The sequence below is a fragment of the Hyperolius riggenbachi genome, chromosome 4, assembly GCF_040937935.1.
Source record: "Hyperolius riggenbachi isolate aHypRig1 chromosome 4, aHypRig1.pri, whole genome shotgun sequence".
Taxonomy (NCBI): domain Eukaryota; kingdom Metazoa; phylum Chordata; class Amphibia; order Anura; family Hyperoliidae; genus Hyperolius; species Hyperolius riggenbachi.
The window spans coordinates 277,393,047-277,414,942 of record NC_090649.1 but is presented as its reverse complement, the minus strand read 5'-3'; the positions used below and the strand labels follow the sequence as shown (position 1 = coordinate 277,414,942).

Here is a 21,896-nt window from a genome sequence, read left to right as displayed (position 1 = left end):
ACTGCTACTGTACATAAAACCCACACATTTTATCTGCCCATTTGTCCTGGTTATCACAAGATTTAAATTATGCCCCTAGTACAAAGTATGGTGACAAAATATCATTTGGGAATAAAGGTGTATATTTTCTTTGGTGTTTTTTTTTTTTTCTATTTTCACGTCCACGGGAACGCTCGCGTGCACACCCGCACGTGCACGCTCACCGCGGCAGCAGCACTGTCTGACTGAAGTGGTTAAAGTAACATCCATGATAATTATGAATGAAATTACTCTGTAGAGGACAATGCATTATGTCAAGGCTGAATCATATAAAATCACAGCAGAGATTCATAAGCATCCTTGTGTGTTTTATGCTCGTCCTGCTGGTACGTGGCTGACAACCTGTTATTTCTCTGCAGCTGATATAGTATCTGACCCTCCATGCATTTGCTTGTAGCACAACCTTAAATTCATCTTACTGCCAAAACACTGACATGGTCCAGCTCTCAGCTTAATGCAATACAAGGGACTCAAGTAAATGAACAGCAATTAGCTTTAAAGTGTTGGCAGCAAAATGCTGCCATCTAGTGAGAGGAGATTTTTTTTCATTTTACATCTGCGGCAGCATATGCTAAATGAGTACACCTTGTGCCTGCCTTACAGATAAATCACCAGTCTTACTCAAGTGTATTGATTAGTTGCTACTACAAGCTACAAAACAACGCTGCTTTAATAATAGTTATTAAATAGGACTCATAAAGTTATTTCTGGGAAGGTTGTCATCTGTCCAGGTCACGGTACCCACTTGAAGCTACTTGTTTCATCATAAACAGTATTGATAGATGAATGTAAAAAAATACCCGCCCCCTGGGTATATCCCAGACTGACCTTATGGTCTGATTGTAATAACAGGTTGCTGTCCCAGCTATATAACATAACTAAGGCCTTTTTTGTCAAATGCAATTAAAGCATTTTCAAAGATGCCTTGGCATTTTTATTTTAACATGCTTTTTTTTTACTATTTAAAAGTGCTAAAAGTCAAACTATTACAGTATTATTCTATTTGAAGCTGTGTAAACTGGATGCTGGTCACAGGGCAGATTCTATGCTACGTGCCTCCCAGGGCGATTGTAATCTGTTGTCATGTGACCAGTAATGCCACACAGTGCACACACACACACACACACACACACACACACCACTGAACTTGTGCCGTGGCAGCTTTCTGTCATGCAGGCATGTATGAAATGTTGTAGGACACTTCATACATTGCAATGTATTGCTTCAGATGTTGGATCTTTGTTTAATATTTTATTATTATTATTTAGTATTTATATAGCACCGACATCTTCCGCAGCGCTGTACAGAGTATATTGTCTTGTCACGTAACTGTCCCTCAGAAGGGTGCACAATGTAATCCCTACCATAGTCATATGTTTATGGATGTATTGTGTAGTGTAGGGGCCATTTTAGGAATAATGGTAATTAATTACCGTACGTTTCGCCGTATAAGACGCACTTTTTCTCCCCAAAAAATGGGGAGAAAAAGTACCTGCGTCTTATACGGCAAAGGCAGGGAATCCCCGACTTACGAACGCCCGCCGATACGAACCACAACCCGCCGTCGGGGATTCCCTGCCTGTGCAACCTGCTGTGGCTGTCTCCTCCTTCCCCCCTGCTTGCCTCCCTCCTCGTGTCCCCCCTGTGTGGGCTCGCCGGGTCCCCCTGTGTGTGCTCACCGGGTCCCCCCTGTGTGTGCTCGCCGGGTCCCCCCCTGTGTGTGCTCACCGGGTCCCCCCTGTCTGTGTGTGCTCGCCCCCCTCCTTGTGTCCCCCCGTGTGTGCTCGCCGGGTCCCTCTCTGATTGAGAAGCGGCAGCTGCTTACCTCCTCCATCTTGCCCACGGCGATTGAAGACATCCGGCTTCTGTGGGCGGCTTCCACTAGTGCCGGCTTGTAATGACACGTTATCTGTATGTTTTTTGGGATGTGGGAGGAAACCAGACTGCTTGGAAAAAAACCCACACAGATACGGGGAAACTGTATAGTGTACTTGAGTTTACTTTATAGCTAATGGGATTTACAGGATTGGATCCAGAGCTGTGCTTGAGTTCATCTGAAAATGTATAGATCATGTTAAACAGATTGTTTTGTGGATCTGCCCAGTTTGAGCCAAAAGAATCTTTCCGGGTAGTAAGGGCTCTGTATACCAAGTTTCTTTTAAATCGGTCAAGGCGTTTTCGAGTGATGGCGTCACATACACACATACACACGTCTGAAGTTTTATATATATATATATATATATATACACACATATATATACATATATATATATATATATATATATATATATATACATATACACCAGGGCTGTGGAGTCGGTACAAAAATCTTCCGACTCCAACTCCGACTCCTCAGTTTATGAAACCACGACTCCGACTCCGGGTAACCAAAATGGCCCCGACTCCTCGACTCCGACTCCTTAGTCTAATATTTAACAGGGCTGTGGATTTTGTACAAAAATCACCCGACTCCGACTCCCGACCTAGACTCCTCAGATTATGAAACCACGACTCCGACTCCGACTCCGGGTGCCCAAAATTGCACCGACTCCTCGACTCCGACTCCACAGCCCTGATATATACACACACACACATATATAAATATTGCCTTGCAGGGCCTGTCCAGTCATCATTACCTGCACAATTAATTCAATCTGTGGGATCGTTTACTTGTTCATTTTGTTTTGGAGAGGACACTGAGATATAATTGCCCATTATCTGAGACAAGTAATTTATTCATTTAGAGGTTCACTATTTAATGAGGACGTATTCCTACTCTCACTGCATCGCAGTAATTCAATGCAGAGATGGCATGAAAACACCACCAGCATATATTATCAGCATGTGATGTGCAAAGATCCAAGATGGATTAAGATTACATTTGGCCCTAGGCAAGGTAATAGCAATGAGTTATCTTTATGGTACTTTTTGTAATCTAGGTGAGTCATCAAAGAAAGTGGCTTTTGGGCCCCTGACACCCATTAGACCCCAGGCATTTGCCTAGGTTGTCTTGTGCATGATCCTGCTCTGCCAAAGGTGCCTGGCAACACGTAACTAAATTTGATTGATAACTATCCACAGACATACAAGGGACAATAATTTATGCAGATAATAATTATTCAACTGCCTTGGGGGATATCTGTTTGTCTATCACATAGACATGTCCTCTCAGTTTCACTTCATGGTTCCACAACGCAGAGTAGAGGATTCCATCAGGGTCTAAACACACAGGTGTATTTGCTCACAGCCGTTTCCCTTTAATTAATTATATCCCTGTAGACATTATTGTCCAGGAGTCACTCGGATCTATGTAGATGCTGAAATGCTGGTGACAGAAGGGCTGTGGAGAAAATCTCATTATGCAGTTAAGTTATTTCAGCCCAGACCTATTTGAAGCGGGGAGTTTGTGCAGACAAATCATGCCCATTTATTTATGGATCCATGCAGCTACTTTCATTATTTCATGATTTAGGGTGATGTGCTTTCATCAGGGAATACAGTACTCTGCAGTCCAGCTTCTTTCAATAGGCCGCTGATTGCTGCTCCAGACCACCACTTACACAGCATTTCCAAAGCTTTGCATCTTTGTGGGCAGAATTATAGACCCATGCGACTGCAAAACTCCTTGCTAGAGAGCATAAAGAACCTGATACTGGGGAAAAGACAGTGCTTTAATAAGCGATTGTGAACACTAAAGACAGCAAACACAGATGCCACTGACATTGACCAATAGAAGTGATTGGTGGCATTCAAAGTTTGAATTTCCCGCCAGTAGCTTTTGTTTCCAATGAAGCTTGCATTGCTGAAACCTACTTGTGAACACACCTCTGCAGTTTCCGTGCTCTTCCTCGTTCTGTGCAAATAGGGTCCGCATTACAATAGAAGGCACTGCAGATCCCTACATTACAGCCACTGCATTCACCAAGTGTGAACAGTTCCTAAAATATACCATACTATATGGGGGATGTCACTTTGATTTTTGTTTATTTATTTACCGGTATTTAGTTCATGGGGTTTATTAATGTGTTACAAGTGGCCAACTAAATGTCAATAACCAAGGCCTAATCTGGACCTCAGAAAAACCCATGTGTTTCAAACTCTTTTCTTTTCCAATAATACCATCTTTTAGCCAGTCTGATCTACTGGCCACATTACTGCTCTGCTCAGTGTCATTCTTCATGCACTGCTCACATTAAGATATTGTGCAGGGTCTTGCCAAGCATTCTACAGACGTTAACTGTGCTCTGTAAGTTAAGGGGCCCATACACTGGTCGATTTCAGCCATCGGTCGATCACTCGATTCTATATTTACGGCCGATTTCGATCGATTTTGATCGATTTGATCTATCTGGCAGGATGGAAAATCTAGGTCGATCTGCTGCTGACAGCAGATCGATAGCCCATAGAGTTGCATTGGATCTAATGGTCCAAAAATGCATTTAGATCGATTTCCAATAGATTTCATTCTGAAATCTATTGGAAATCTGTTCCTAGTGTGTGGCACACATCAGGTAGATTCCTGTCAGATTGGACTTGACAGGCATCTGCCAGAAATCTGTCTGATGGTCAAATCTGCTGCAAATCTATAAGAGCTGGTCCACACTAGGTCCGGAAACGTATCCGTGGCTGCGTTTTTCAAACCTGATGAAAAACGGAGTCCCGGATACTAATGTTCAAAGTAGCAGCCAGCCTCACCCAAGTAAAAAACGGATCCGTCTGCGTTTGCGGGGACCCGTTTTCAAAACCTGAACGGAAGGTCCGGATCTGCTGCATTTTCACGCAACGGATCAGGACCATGGATACACGCAGGGGTAGTGAAAGCAATGAGAAAACGCATCTCCAGCTCCACAGGCAAAAAACTGATGTTAAAACGGATAGCCTGAGCTTTATGATTGGCCCAAAAAATCCTCCCACTCCTTCCTAATGATAGAGACGTTTTCTGTCAGGGAAAAACCTGAACGGAAACTGATGCAAAACTGATGCACTTTCATCAGTTTGCAGTACGGTGGGTACTTCCCCTAATCTTCCCCGGATCCGGACTGCAGTGTCCGTCCTGCAACTGTGTCTAGTGTGGACCTAGTTTAGTGTATGGCCACCTTTAGACCTATGAGACATGGCAATCCACGTCCGATATCGGAGGGATGGGCACTGACTTAGCAGACAGGTAATCACAGCTCTACACATATTAATACTAATTACCTGTAAAAAAAAAAAATGCTTAGAGGGAGAAAAGTATATTTTTAATATTCTTAGTTGAGCCTTAATGAACAAAAAAAAAGCACATTGACATATTCATTCTTCCAATTGGCTGCAGCAAAGTTAACACTGCAAGTTGTTGTTTCTTTGAGTTTCTTTATTCTGTGTATTAATTTAAGTTATTCTGTTTCTTTTTACAGTGAAGGCGATTGGTGGGAAGCTCGCTCTTTGACTTCTGGTGGGACCGGTTATATTCCAAGTAACTACGTGGCACCAGTGGATTCCATTCAAGCTGAAGAGTATGTTTCCAAACATTAACTAAAACTGCATGTTGCTTTAATAGCAGTTAAATAGAATTGCCCAGTAACGCGCATCCTTGAACGCACACCCATTGTCGGGAGCACTACGTCACAACTATGTAGTGAGCATGCGCAGAGGCCTCCCTGGTGCGAGTGTGTGATCAACGACGTACAATTTCTTAATAATATCGTGCGCTCCTCTATGGTTAATCTCCACTTTCTGGCTCCTAGAATCCTATCCAATATCTCCCTGGGTCGCTCCCTGAAAAACAGTGCGTGCTACACTCAAAATTATATTGTAATCAAAAACCAGTTCAGCGCTCAACAGGTATTACACATAATCCTTCTCAATGAAACCTCTCACAGTTCCTATATTTGATCACCAGCCAGTCCATAGTCCATAGGCACACCAGTGCTTGTAAGGAGAACAAAGTCTTTATAGCTTGATGCTAATAAGTTTTAGAATCTTCATACACTCCCAATAGAGAAACAATATACGCTCACCAGATTCCGTGGCTAATCCTTTCAGATCAGCAAAACAGCGTGTTTGGCCTTGCCAGTTCTCATCAATCACATCCGCTCCAGCGATACCCCTCGGATATCCGAATATATGCAGAGAAAAATTAACAGCAATAGCATAATACTGTTTGAAAGCTGTATAGTTAAAAAATTGCCACCAGTGCTCCCAATTTCCAATTCAAATTCAAAACACCACGTGTGCCTCCACCTCACGGATACACAAGCCTCTCACCAGATGCGAGCGCCGACCCGCAACAGACCAGCACAACAGCGTTTTTCTATATCAGTGGTGTCGTTTCCTCCAGATAAAAACTCCTAGAGCTCAAATAAGGTTGTACATAGCGTAATTCCGTTTTATTTAATACATAAGTAAAAGTAGTGCACTTACAATTTCCATCTAAAATATGCGCATGTAAAATTAAGAACAGGATCCTTCAGCGTCTCGCCGGCTCCTCAGGCTCCGCCCAACTAGTTTCGTCACTTGACTCATCAGGGGCTTGGCCATTCAGAGCCAGGAGACGCCTTTAGTATCTTCCCCCCACATCACATGGTAAACCGCTCAAGCCGTTCTCATTGGCCACCACTGCTGCCAGTCACTTCCGCAGCCTACAACACCCATAATGCCCGTACTGACAGTGTTTCCTATTGGCGCTCGCGCCGCTATTAGCCTACATCTCCCAGATGTCTAGGGGTGTTAAACTGTCCGTTTGTTTACGGACTACAATGCGCCAATAGGAAACACTGTCAGTACGGGCATTATGGGTGTTGTAGGCTGCGGAAGTGACTGGCAGCAGTGGTGGCCAATGAGAACGGCTTGAGCGGTTTACCATGTGATGTGGGGGGAAGATACTAAAGGCGTCTCCTGGCTCTGAATGGCCAAGCCCCTGATGAGTCAAGTGACGAAACTAGTTGGGCGGAGCCTGAGGAGCCGGCGAGACGCTGAAGGATCCTGTTCTTAATTTTACATGCGCATATTTTAGATGGAAATTGTAAGTGCACTACTTTTACTTATGTATTAAATAAAACGGAATTACGCTATGTACAACCTTATTTGAGCTCTAGGAGTTTTTATCTGGAGGAAACGACACCACTGATATAGAAAAACGCTGTTGTGCTGGTCTGTTGCGGGTCGGCGCTCGCATCTGGTGAGAGGCTTGTGTATCCGTGAGGTGGAGGCACACGTGGTGTTTTGAATTTGAATTGGAAATTGCGAGCACTGGTGGCAATTTTTTAACTATACAGCTTTCAAACAGTATTATGCTATTGCTGTTCATTTTTCTCTGCATATATTCGGATATCCGAGGGGTATCGCTGGAGCGGATGTGATTGATGAGAACTGGCAAGGCCAAACACGCTGTTTTGCTGATCTGAAAGGATTAGCCACGGAATCTGGTGAGCGTATATTGTTTCTCTATTGGGAGTGTATGAAGATTCTAAAACTTATTAGCATCAAGCTATAAAGACTTTGTTCTCCTTACAAGCACTGGTGTGCCTATGGACTATGGACTGGCTGGTGATCAAATATAGGAACTGTGAGAGGTTTCATTGAGAAGGATTATGTGATCAACGACGTACATCCCCAAGCAGCGTCTGTGCAGTGCTCACCGACACTCTCAACTCGGAAGTAGTTTCAGGGGGACATTAGACTATAACGAAGGGGAATGGAGGAGAAGGGGAGGGGCAGTGGGCATGAGGAGAGCCTACTACACACGGAGCGGTGCTTTTCAGCGCTGCTAGATTTGGGCGCAGCCAGCGCTGCCATAGACTGTAATGGGAATCAGTCTATAGCGGCGCTCAGTGAGTAACGTTGGCTCCATCAGAAGACGGAGCCAAAGTTGCTTAAAAACACAATAATTTGGCCTCCAGCAATCGCTGGAAGCCGAATTATTTCATTCCCCCACTATCCATGTCGGCCTGGAGGGGGAATAGTATTTAAAACGGCCCGGACTTGTGCAGAAGCAGGATCAGCCATATATCGCTGTATCCTGCGCCAAAGTCTATCGGCACTGTTTTCAAATGTACTCTACTACACATGCCTGCTCCCCCATTTTTAAATTTTGAAAAGGGCTAAGGTGTCCTTTAAATTGGAGGCTGTCATTGTTATTATATCGAGGCTGCCATAGGTATTTACTTTTAAACAATGCCAGTTGCTTTAATGTCCTTAAATATTTATGGGCATAGTCCTGTTCTGCATATTTATACTGGGCCAGTGGCATATTAGTTATTAGATGCAAAGGGTTAAATGGACAACCAGGCATTATATACAACAGCTTCCTCATCCCTCTCAATACAGGGTCACTTTAACATATAATAGTGTATTCAGAGTACACAAAATTGTTTGCCAGATACAAACACAGCACATTAAACACTGGCATTAAAAATGTAGGTGTAGTTAGAAAGATATTTTTCTGACTTGTGCACATAATAAAAATAGTATAACAGGTTTACATTGTTCTACATGCACACTACCCTTTTGCCTATCACATACTTATTTATTCAAAACACACACAAATGTTTGTGTATTACAAACACAACTCATTAACCTCCCTGGCGGTAACCCCGCCCTACGCTCGGACTAGCCGGCGCAGAGGATCACATGGCCCCGGGAGGATTTTTTAAAATAAAATCTGCTGTATATACTGAAAGGGATACTGTAGGGGGGTCAGGGGAAAATGAGTTGAAAGTTCAATTCATTTTCCCCCGACTCCCCTACAGTATTCCTTTAAGCTTGCACTTGGCTAGCAAACTATGTCCCGTAAGTTTCGCCGCTCTCCACCGATCCCCCCGATCGACGCCATAATAGGCACCCCCCAGGGGTCCCGCGATGGCGCAGCCTCCCAATCAGCTCCAGGTTTCGCTATGAGGAGGATCGGAAATGCGCATGACGTCGATGATGTCAGACGTCATGTCCGATTGTCGCCATAGTGACGAGTGAAGCTGAATGGTGAAGCTGCGGCTCTCGCAGGATCGCGGAGGGGTAAATATTGCCGGCGGTGATCGGGCGGTTTAGTTAGGTGCGGTGGGGCTTGGGAGACATAGTTAGCTAGCGAAGTGCTAGCTAAAACATAAAAAGCACATTTTATTTTAAAAAATCCTCCAGCGGACGCAGCCTCTGAAACTGCGTCCCGCCAGGGAGGTTAAATGAGGTTATAAATGTAGCCTTTAGCTTTTTTTGGCTCAGTATACATAAAATCAATGTTAATAAACTTACAAGCGTTTGCTAAGGCCTATCTGGAATGCAAATATATACTCTGTATATTTCAAATATCCAACATGAACTGACTGAAGTTTGCTTTCCTAAAACAGAAATAATTTGCGATAATTCAGGTTGGAGTGAACTTGAGATGTCTCCCAGAGCAACACTGCTGAATATATGCAAATTAACCATTGTACCCTTAGAAGCTAAACACACCTCCAGAACCGCTGGAATGCAATGATGTGTCAGCTTGTTAATTTGTACAGAGCCATAATACAAATTAACAAGATGACACATCATTGCATTCCAGCGGTTCTGGAGGTGTGTTTAGCTTCTAAGGGTACAATGGTTAATTTGCATATATTCAGCAGTGTTGCTCTGGGAGACATCTCAAGCTCACTCCAACCTGAATTATCGCAAATTCTTTCTGTTTTAGGAAAGCAAACTTTTGTTTTTCTAAACATCTTAGTAAGGGGACTTTTAGGACCATTGTAGTCCCTTACACACTCCAATGAGTTCTGGGTCACCATGAGCTTGCTGGTTAGTCTGAACTGACAAGGTAATCTAGACTGAATTCCAGATCAACCCAGGTTATACATTTGAGCCCTACATAGTGTAAAGATAGATAGATATATCTGCATACATATACACAGGATATATATAATGTTTGCATAATTCATATATCTAACTAATGGTTGTAAATAAATTGATTTTAAAATATTTAGTCAAGAGGTTAAAGGTCACATTTATCCTCCTCCAAAGGTGCTACAAGACAATTTAAGCCTTAACCCCTGTCAGCTTTCTGCCCCATCCGTTTCTTAAGTCGACTTCCGTTAAGTCACTAAACTGCAGTAATCAGAATAACATGCATAAGTCTTAAGTTGAGTACCTGCGGAAAGATTGGACCGGAGATCCAATGAATAATCTCTCCCTTATTTCTCTTTAATTATCGTGTATGACGGATGCAAACAACTGGACACGAATGATCATTAAAATGAACGTTCAAATTTTAGCAAACGTCTATTGAATTTAACAAAAATGTAAACAAATGTTTGTGATTTGATGAAGATGTGGTGCAAAACGAATGATCGTCGTGGTTTGTCAGCCGTTTTAAACATTGTTTAACAAATTTTTGTTAAACGATTTTACGCGAAGTCACGCAAAACGAAAGTGCGTTTGGCAAAATCATGTGAAAAATCTTGTCGTAGATATGGACCTTTACTGCACAATAAGTAGTTCACAATGCAATATATTAGATGCAATGCATTACGCTCTATTCATCATGAGTAATGCTTTAAGCACGTTATTCTGATTACCACAGTTTAGTAAATACACCCTGTGTGTTTCGAATAATTGAGGGTGCATTAAGTGCAAGGTTAGCATGTATGTGAACTACAGCAATGGATGAATGACAACTGGCTGAAACTAAATGCAGACAAAACTGAAGTCCTTCTGATAGGAGGGCAGAGCATGATAACAAAACAACTTAACTTGCAGTCTTCACCACTGGGAATAGGAGGCACGGATCTGCGCAGCTCTGATCATGTGCGTAGCCTGGGAGTTCTAATTGATTGGGATTTAAAGTTCAGAACTCAAATCTCTGCTGTGGTGAAATCATCCTATTTTCACCTGAAGAACATTGCAAAAATCAAGCACCTCATACCCCCAGAAGATCTGCCAACCTTAGTCCACGCCTTCATCACATCCCGACTAGACTACTGCAATGCTCTCTACACTGGCCTTCCAAAAAAGGTCTTGTACCGACTACAGCTGATACAGAATACTGCTGCCAGACTGCTAACCAACCAACCCCGTCACTGCCACATAACGCCAGTCCTGCACTCCCTTCACTGGCTACCTATAGAATGGAGGGTCCTATTCAAGATCGGCCTACTGACATTTAAATCCCTGAATAATTTAGGCCCTGGATACATGAAAGATATGTTGCAGCTGCGTAGCAATCCCCGCATTCTCAGATCAACAGGTTCTAATAATCTAGTCATACCCAGAGTCCACTTGGAAACTTTTGGTCCCAGAGCCTTCTGTCATGCTGCCCCTACGTTTTGGAACTCCTTACCTCAACAGATCAGGACAGCTCCATCCCTGGACGTGTTTAAATCCAGACTGAAAACCCACCTGTTCAGTTTGGCATTTGCAGAAATATAACTTTTGTTGTGTGAATACTTCATCCTACTAATTACTGAATCTGAGAGAGCCTAAGCGCTTTGAGTCCTATGGGAGAAAAGCGCTATAGAAATGTTATTGTATTGTATTGTATTGTATGTAGAACATTGCAAATGTGTTGTCCAGTTTTGGGTATTTGTACATCCTGATTCTGACCAACCAGTAAGAAAATGTGTTCTCTAATTATACTTTCATTTTCTAGAAGCTAACATTCATGCTGTTGTAGAGGACTAAAGGTGATTTTACACCACTTAGGTTTCTTCCAAATGCACAGCTGACAGCAGGGCATTTGGGGCTTTTTCACATGAACAGCAAAACCATCAATTGCCAGCATTTAAGTGAACCAGAGACGAAGCACCCTCATGTATTTTATCATATATATCAGTGGGAACATTATAGTCATTATAGCAGAGTGTGTCTTCTCTGATGTCTTTCTGGCTCTGCTATAATGACTCAGCTATAATGATTCCTGAGCAAAGCCAGACTGAAAGCTCAGTCCAGGATTTTATCAGGGCTGATAAGACGCAGGCTGAGCCGTGAAGAATGAAACAGAGAGCAGGGTAGGTGTTTTCTCTAATGTTCCCACTGATATATATAGTAAAATACATGTGGTGCTTCGTCTCTGGTTCACTTTAAGGACCTTCTGGTTGCAATGTAATGCAACTGAATAGGAAGGTTTGTAGACACACGTGTGTCAGCAATTCCCATGCAGTGAGGTTACTGCCTGATAAACAAAATGTTGCATGTCGCATCCAGGGGCGGCTGTCTGCTCATTTGTGGATACAAGGGTGCACCGCCACAGCACAGCTGCAAGCACCCAACAAGTGGGCATAATTTAGGCCTGACTTTTGCTCCCTAAACAGATAGCTAGATGTGTTCATTTTAAAGCCCACTTACAGGAAAAAAATAATTTCAGTTTTGTATAAGGTGGTAGGTGTTTATATCCGCTTTTGATTTCTGCGTTCAGACAAGATGGGAGAAAACCTTTTCCAACAGCAGCAGGGGCAGCAACAAATAAAACTTATTTTATAGATTGAAGAAAAGTTAGAATTCTAGTATTCCTAGTAGTTAGTATTTTTATTGCTCTTATTTCTTATTCCCATGACTGCCAGTTTTCATATTATAGCCACAAAGCTCCATGAAAGTCTCCGGTACAGGAAGGGAGGAGCAATTTCTCTTATGGCGATACAGACAATAAAAATTCCCAAGTTTCTAAACCCCTACAAAACTAAAAAAAGAAATACACCTTCTGACAATGGGCTTTAGGTTTTTCACATTTCTTATGTGATTAAATGTACAGTAAATATATGTATTTTTCATTATTTTTATATTTTTAGATGGTATTTTGGCAAACTGGGCAGAAAAGATGCAGAGAGGCAGTTGTTATCGTTTGGAAATCCAAGGGGTACTTACTTAATACGTGAAAGTGAAACCACCAAAGGTAAGATAATGTGAGATCAGAGTTGTCATGCGAAGTTGCGGTATGGGCAGTGCTACAGAACATTCTTTGGAATCAGTAGCATTGCATTTGTTTCAGATCTGTTAAAGTGGAGCTGTCAGCCATACTATTTCAGAAAAAAACCACATACCGTATATAAGTAGATAAATATTTGCTCTACTTACATAACAAATGCATTGCATTGTCCACATTTTGATTTTAGTGATTTTTCTCTAGTAAAAAAAGAGAAAATCCTTCTTAGGGATTTTCCATTTTGTCTGTGTCTATCTTGAAGCCAATCCTGACATCATTTCCTCCCTTACTCTGTCTGCGTTTCATTGTCCACCCCTCTCCCAGTCTTCAGACACTCCCACCCAGCTCTGCAGTAGAAAGTGTATTGAGAAATATTGGCCAATCGGAGAGGAACAAAGGTATAGGAGTGGAAAACAGGAGGGAAAGAGGCTTCAGCCAATCAGGCTGCATTAGTTAAGTCTGAGGGGAAAGTAAAGAAGACAAAAGAAAACCCAGCATGCCCTGCAACTTCCTTTGTGTGGCAGATGTACCAAATAAGAGCCAGGGTAACTGAGGAATGATGTTTTATGGAGAAGAAAAATAACAGTGATTTTTAACTTTTGGACTGCCTGGTTAGCATCCTTATTACTTGTTTATCAGGTAAAAATAAAGAATTGATTTTTTAATTTTGATTTTTAATTTTATGCCCGACAGTTACTCTTTAAGTGGAGAACATTGAATATTAGTGACACTGCAGCACAATATTCTTTTGATACACTACTCAACATTCTTTTGATGCACTAAAACCCTCCAGGGGTTACCATAGAATACAGATGTAGTGCTAATAGGTTAACAGGAAGCATTAATTTGGCGTTAGTAAACTTCTGCTAATTTCTTAGAAGGACTAGTACTATATGCACCTATATTTATCTCATTATGTCACATGTCCCTTCAGGTAGGCTTTAAGCCTATGCGTCTGATTGGCAGTTAATTGTTGCAATATTTAAGTTTACTTCTTTGAACAATATTTTAGTTATTTCTGCTAATAATTGTGAAATGTACTGTAACATGATTTTCTACTTGTATTCTTATTAGTATGTGTCATTTTGTGACAGGTGCCTATTCATTGTCTATTCGTGACTGGGATGATATGAAGGGCGATCATGTCAAGCACTATAAGATCCGGAAACTTGACAATGGCGGTTATTACATTACGACCAGGGCTCAGTTTGAAACCCTCCAGCAGCTGGTGCACCATTATTCAGGTATGACAGATTGCGGAGCGTTGGAGCAGTTTATTCTATGTATAATTTCCTCTCAGAGGCTAGCTAAGGGGAAGAATGGGGGGCAGCATTATGCAGTCACGTCGGAGTCAAATCTAGCGTGATTAGCCTGGAAGTGTTGTTCTCAGCTTTCATTGTGCAGCATGAAACATTGTGCCTGCTGGTGACTCACATACCCTCAGCTAGTCACATAATCTCTTCCAGTGGAATGAAACATTGCTTAGATTGTAGAATTTCACCAGCCAGGGTTACAAATGCCAAGTCATATCAGGATTCCTCAGCCCCAAATCCAATTGTCCATATGTTAAACTACTTTTGCTGAACATTTATTACAATATTGTGTACTAGTAGCTGAACTATTAATTCTCTGAAACACAGAATACGGAGTGCATTTTACATTATCCTTCAGGCATGAACACATGTGGATAGTCAGTTAGTAGAACAGATCATATATCAAAAATTATATGTATAAATGTGTCACTTATCAATAGTTATTAACCCTTTCAGGCCCTCGCCCTTATTCAATTCACTTTTTTTTTCTCCTAGGAGATAATTTTTCATCTTCTGTTTAAAATAACTTGTCAGCACTCAGCAATTGAAAAAGTATCAAGAAATTGGTGAAAAAATACTGCCCAAATTATTCTGAGTATTTTATCGCTTGCTGGCGGCATAAAGAGAAACTGTAACCTAGAATTTAACTTCATCCCAATCAGTAGCTGATACCCCCTTTCCCATGAGAAATCTATTCCTTTTCACAAACGGATCATCAGGGGACTCTCTATGGCTGATATTGTGGTGAAACCCCTTCCACAGTGTGATGTCAGCACCTTACAGCTCAGGTCCTGACATCACACTGTGGGAGCCTTGTTGCATTGTGGGAAATAACAGCTATTTCCAACTGCCAAAAAAGCAAGCAGCATCTCCTTCCCGTGACATTATCTGTCAGCAGTAAAAATAACAGCTATTTCCAACTGCCAAAAAAGCAAGCAGCATCTCCTTCCCGTGACATTACCTGTCAGCAGTAAAAATGTCACCATGTGATAAATGTAAGTATGTAATGTAAATCAGGGAGGGGAAAGATTTTACAATGAACAAACACTGACTGAATCATTTATACATAATTATTGTACAAATTAAAGAGAACCAGAGATCCTGTAAAGAAAAGAAGTTATACATACCTGGGGCTTCCTCCAGCCTCATACGCGCTGATCGATCCCACGCCGCCGTCCAGCGCTGCCCGCAGCTATGAGAACCGGGACCCCGCTCTGCCACCTGTCGGAGCCAGTCTAGCGTAGCAGAGGTGCGCTCTTTGCGTATCTCTGCAGCAGTGTATGGAGAGATACGTAGAGGGCGCACTTCTCCTGCGTAGCCTGGTTCCGATGACGTCACCGATGGGAGCCGGTTCTCGTAGTTGCGGGCAGCGGCGGATGGCGGCGTGGGATCGATCAGCGCGTATGGGGCTGGAGGAAGCCCCAGGCATGTATAACTTCTTTTCTTTACAGGATCTCTGGTTCCCTTTAAGCACTTTTTTATTAAATTATTTTCACTGGAGTTCCTCTTTAAAAGGCATTTTATGAATTAGTTGTGAACATATCACCTAGGAGAAAATCCAAAGAGAAAATAACTTTCGCATGGATTGAATAAAAGTACCTCCCTCTCCTCCAGTTATAGCAGCTCAGTTAATATTTGAATACTTTTTTTCGGATTTTTCACACACTCATAACATGCTCTGAAAATACTTGTGATACTAAAAAGACTGGTGTTCCACAATATGTGCATTAATAGAATTATCCACACTGTCTGTTGTGTTGAGACTGCTGGCAATAACCAGATATAGTGGGTGATATCTTCTGAACACTCCTAAACATGCATTAGGGAGGTGCCCATCTAAGGCATCAGCAGATTCTTCAGACACAGACAAATTCAGTATTCAACAATAATGACAGACAATAATCAGTTTCTAGATTGCTCTGGCCAACGACAAACGATGGGTAGAGCTTCTAGTTAGCTGTTAGTAGAACTACGAAGGTACCAAACAGCCAGAACTCCCCAGTCAAAAGTAGATTTTATTCATCATAAAGAGAATGTTATTAGAACTAACACACACATACCAATCAGGCCATCATTCAGTTTTAAGATGTCATTTGATTACAGTCTTCTCTGTATGGGGACCAATATTAGTTGTGCTACTTATTTTTTTTTTCCTTCGAAAAATTATACAAGTAACTTGAAAAAAGTTTATCAAATTGTTCAGTATACTGCACAGGCGATAATAATACTATTTACATACAGTCAGGACCTTCATTTAAACATCTTCAAGGAGTTCAGGATGATTGCGCCATAGGTGACATGTAGGCATCTTATATAATATTTACCGGCATATTTAATTATGCAATACATCCCCTTGTAGTTGTTTGGATGTTTGGATTGAACTGATGTCCATTTCTCTGCACTTCTCCTTTCATCAGCCCTCACATATGTTCAGAAATGGAAAGTCAAGTCAATAAGTGTACTTAAAGCACAACCAACTCCATTAATGGTTTTGTAGCTGGCATTGCAGTTTCCTGTATTATCCTTGGCTGCATGCATTAGAGTCAATGTTTTTCATTGCCTAGCTTGCCTAGTACTCCGGCAGCGTTCACATTAACTTAACTGCTGAGAGAGCATCTTGAGTGATGGGGATATAACAGGGAATAGGGCGGAGGGGGGGGGGGGTTATGTAGGAATGGCCATTATTCATTTTAACTGTTTCTGAGTAGACTTAGGCCTCAGATCCCCCATCACTTGCTATTTGCAAGTTTCTCCTGCAGATATGTATGCAGATGTAGTGTTGTTGCGATAATCTGAAGGGTAATTTCTGAAAAATACCAACATATATATTATGAGGATATTCCAGAGGAATTTATTGCACTTTGTTTAAATATGTTTCAACTTCATACTACACTATGTTGCATTGTTGTATGTGATTAAAAATAATTGAAACCATTGTTCCCAGTGGCCCATCTACCATTGAGCGGCTCTTGTGGCCGAGGAGATGCCTGATTTCATCCCTCCCTCTAATACAGCAATACAGGGCTCCCTGGCACCCTCTGATAGTCACTGTCCACGTAATGGAACAGCAGAGAGTGGAAAAGTCCCATAGCAGTTACCAAGGAAGTGTAGTTTACTCATTTTCCTTCTCCATAGTTGTGTCAAATCTGGTATGTTGTCCTATGTGGTCCATAGTTGTCCCCCCCCCCCCCCCTTAGTGGCACACCCCTAGAAATGCACACTATGAAAAATCCATAACCAAGGGACATTTTTATTTTTGTGAAGACCATTTGTTATATCACTACTTTTCATTCATATTAGTGTTTTATGAAAAACGTGCTGCACTGGATTTGGGTAGACCAGGCAATGAAGAGTGCTGTTTTTATTTAACAGGAGCCAACACTATTATAGGTGCCAGCCAATATACTGCATAATATTGAGAATTACAGGTCAGGTTAATGTGCTGCTAGTTGTACTGATTGTCTCCTATAGTTTATTTACTCTTTAAATTCTCTAATGCAGGAATGTCCAACTCCAGTCCTCAAGGGCCCTATCCTTGCCAGTGTTTAGGATGTATGGGGAAATGTGTTGTACTTGACAAATCTCTCCTTTCCTGATTCAGTCACCTCAGTTAATTTGAGCTATGTCAAAAACTGAGGACTGGATTTAAAGAGCCCTACACTAATGTGTGCATCCTATGTGATTAAGAAGTTATTAGCCACCACTGGTAATGCTAAAGAAGAGTGCAGGCAGAATGCTGCTCAAAGTGTTTTGGCGACTGATATAAATGTTATGTGTACTGGCATTGCAACGGTCTCTCTCAAGACCTTTATCTAAGAAATATTCCATGTGGGAAAAATATCTGTTGTGCTTAAATGTGTGTTTCAGTTCAGTCTTTGTTTTAAAGCAGTTTTGCATGTGAGTGGTTTAAAGAATGTGGATCTTTCCTTGCTGTCAGAAGCAGTCTGGAGAAGCAGGGCCCGCAGGAGAGTATGACCTCGAAGGAGCAACGAGTGCCAGTTTTCCATGCTGAGCACTACAGCTCTGCCAAAAGTGGAATGAGGCCACATAATTCATACTCCAAATAGAGGAGTCAATTTTCCAAGGGAGATGTGCAGTGAAGAACAATAAACTGAAGCTGTGTTCACTTCCTATATCCAGTTGTGTGCATGGGAGTTAGAGGAAGATGAAAGAACACAATTGCATATTAGAAGTCACCACAGCTTCATCACTGCCTTTTGATGGGAAATACTGCACTAGTTAACCAGAAAGCTGTGTTATTGCTATGGACAGCGCGTTTCTTTCTTTTTTTTTTTTTCTTTTTTTTTACAACTCTACTCCCAGTTGTGTTGGGCCCACATACAGTGGCTTGCAAAAGTATTCGGCCCCCTTGAAGTTTTCCACATTTTGTCACATTACTGCCACAAACATGAATACATTTTATTGGAATTCCACCTGAAAGACCAATAGAAAGTGGTGTACACGTGAGAAGTGGAACGAAAATCATACATGATTCCAAACATTTTTTACAAATAAATAACTGCAAAGTGGGGTGTGCGTAATTATTCAGCTCCCCTGAGTCAATACTTTGTAGAACCACCTTTTGCTGCAATTACAGCTGCCAGTCTTTAAGGGTATGACTCTACCAGCTTTGCACATCTAGAGACTGAAATCCTTGCCCATTCTTCTTTGGAAAACAGCTCCAGCTCAGTCAGATTAGATGGACAGCAGTTTTCAGATCTTGCCACAGATTCTCGTTTGGATTTAGATCTGGACTTTGACTGGGCCATTCTAACACATAGATATGTTTTGTTTTAAACCATTCCATTGTTGCCCTGGCTTTATGTTTAGGATCGTTGTCCTGCTGGAATGTGAACCTCCGCCCCAGTCTCAAGTCTTTTGCAGACTCCAAGAGGTTTTCTTCCAAGATTGCCCTGTATTTGGCTCCATCCATCTTCCCATCAACTCTGACCAGCTTCCCTGTCCCTGCTGAAGAGAAGCACCCCCAGAGCATGATGCTGCAACCACCATATTTGACAGTGGGGATGGTGTGTTCTGAGTGATGTGCAGTGTTAGTTTACTGCCACACATAGCGTTTTGCATTTTGGCCAAAAAGTTCAATTTTGGTCTCATCTGACCAGAGCACCTTCTTCCACATGTTTGCTGTGACCCCCACATGGCTTGTGGCAAACTGCAAACAGGACTTCTTATGCTTTTCTGTTAACAATGGCTTTCTTCTTGCCACTCTTCCATAAAGGCCAACTTTGTGCAGTGCACGACTAATAGTTGTCCTATGGACAGATTCCCCCACCTGAGCTGTAGACCTCTGCAGCTCATCCAGCATCACCATGGGCCTCTTGACTGCATTTCTGATCAGTGCTCTCCTTGTTCGGCCTGTGAGTTTAGGTGGACGGCCTTGTCTTGGTAGGTTTACAGTTTTGCCATACTCCTTCCATTTCTGAATAATCGCTTGAACAGTGCTCCGTGGGATGTTCAAGGCTTTGGACATTTTTTTGTAGCCTAAGCCTGCTTTAAATTTCTCAATAACTTTATCCCTGACCTGTCTGGTGTGTTCTTTGGACTTCATGGTGTTGGTGCTCCCAATATTCTCTTAGACAACCTCTGAGGCTGTCACAGAGCAGCTGTATTTGTACTGACATTAGATTACACACAGGTGCACTCTATCTAGTCATTAGCACTCATCAGGCAATGTCTATGGGCAACTGACTGCACTCAGACCAAAGGGGCCGAATAATTACGCACACCCCACTTTGCAGTTATTTAATTGTAAAAAATGTTTGGAATAATGTATGATTTTTGTTCCACTTCTCACGTGTACACCACTTTGTATTGGTCTTTCATGTGGAATTCCAATAAAATTGATTCATGTTTGTGGCAGTAATGTGACAAAATGTGGAAAACTTCAAGGGGGCCGAATACTTTTGCAAGCCACTGTAAGTATTCCAGTTCAGCTGTTTGTCAGACTCTGAACACCAATACACTTGAATCAAACAGATGCCAATTTAGAAATATCTACGTTGAATTGTCTGTAAGTGAACTGCATGGGTTTATCCTTTGATTCATCTAATCCCTCCCATGCAAACAATAATATAGGGATATTTTTAGTTGCTGTGTCTTTCAGATTGCAGTGGTTCATAAACCATGAAATGAATAGACATGCATATAAATTAATCAATTTCTAATGGCTAAACAGATCACAGAAGGCATAACCTGTGTGGTGGTGCTGTCTTTGCAGCGGTGATGCCCTAACTCATGTTCCACATACTACTTTCAAAACATTGAAGCTGACACTAAACCTATTAATCACTAGGTTGGAAGTTGCAAGCTTATGAATGCGGTGAATTTAATCTATTTAGGGTTTACCAGTTAAATTGTGATAATAGATCTTAACCCAGGTAATAAAGTGCTAATTTTGCTAAAGTGTAATTTTGCATGGCCATATACTGTATTTGATGTAACTACAAGGGCAGCAGACTGACCCACTTGCAAATGAAGTTTCTGTTATCCTAGGCCCTGGAATTTGGCATAGCCTGGGATTCATTTATGTTGTTGCCTTTTCCAGGGTCGGCAAAATAAAAAATAGGAGAAAATAAAACAGGTTTATTCAATCTTTGTTTGCCAGTTGTTATTAGTGATTTTCTGCAATTGCAAATGCAACACATGCAGCATTTTTTAGCAATTTTGGAGTGATTGCGTTCCAATGTTAAAGAATCGCAAATCACAATCGCTTCAAAATCGTGAAAAATTGTGGGAATATCGCTTTACAAAATACTAGTGATTTTGCTGGTGTTTTGTGATTCACCGTGTGAATAAGGTCTTAAAGGGAAGCTTTAGGCAAAAAAAGACTACTGGCGGGGGTGGATGCCGCTGGTCGGAGGGGAGCAGGAGGACGTCGTGGGCACAGTATGAGTCCAGGGGGCTAGAAGAAGCTCCAGATAAGTTCAAATCATTTTTTCCCCTTAAGCTTCCCTTTAAGCTGCTGATTAGATTAATTAATCAGCAGCTCACAAATCTGATTAGCCATAGACAAAGTATCTCTTTAGAACTGTTAATTCCATTTACTTTAAATGGGAAAAAAAGTGTATTTGTTCAGGTTAAATGCAGGAGATGACTACTTCCTTGACATCTCTCCTTGCTGAGGCTTATGTAATGGGCAACCCAATTTACATGCGTGATATTTGTTATGCTGTTATGAGAAAGGTGTGCTTTGCTTCTGTCTTGTGTCATATTGTGTTTTCTCTTTGCTTCTTCTTGTTGTGTACCTCTCAGAGAGAGCAGCTGGTCTCTGTTGCCGCTTAGTAGTACCCTGCCATAAAGGAATGCCAAGGCTTACTGACCTGTCTGTCAAAACCAAAGATGTCTGGGAAATTCCAAGAGAGTCCCTCCAGTTGATCAAGAGGCTGGGAAATGGACAGTTTGGGGAAGTATGGATGGGTACGCAGACAACATCCATTTCTCTTCTATTTGGCTGCTCTGGTGTAGAGCAGTAAATAGAAAGTTGGAAGGTGCTGTAAGATGAAGTAATGAAATTACAGCGTGGCTGCATTTCTGCTGAGAAAGTTAGTGAAAAAATACCGGTTTATTAGATCCTATCTAAAGGTCCTTCGAGCATATTTCTGTCTTTCATTACAAAGTACAAAACACCTTCCATCTTTCTTCTTGCATGCTGTAGAATTAAT

At 41.7% G+C, this 21,896-nt stretch overlaps 1 protein-coding gene across 2 annotated transcripts in view; it reads left to right on the top strand.

The window, feature by feature from the left end:
* FYN (FYN proto-oncogene, Src family tyrosine kinase) overlaps positions 1–21,896 on the top strand; it is a 316,221-nt gene that overhangs the window by 254,288 nt on the left and 40,037 nt on the right. The window contains exons 6-9 of one of the 2 annotated variants that reach the window (XM_068231315.1): positions 5,436–5,534; positions 12,771–12,874; positions 13,999–14,148; positions 21,487–21,651. In XM_068231315.1, coding sequence (XP_068087416.1) covers positions 5,436–5,534; positions 12,771–12,874; positions 13,999–14,148; positions 21,487–21,651 — 518 coding nt within the window. The remainder of the gene's footprint in view (positions 1–5,435; positions 5,535–12,770; positions 12,875–13,998; positions 14,149–21,486; positions 21,652–21,896) is intronic. The other variant, XM_068231316.1, reaches the window with a different exon arrangement.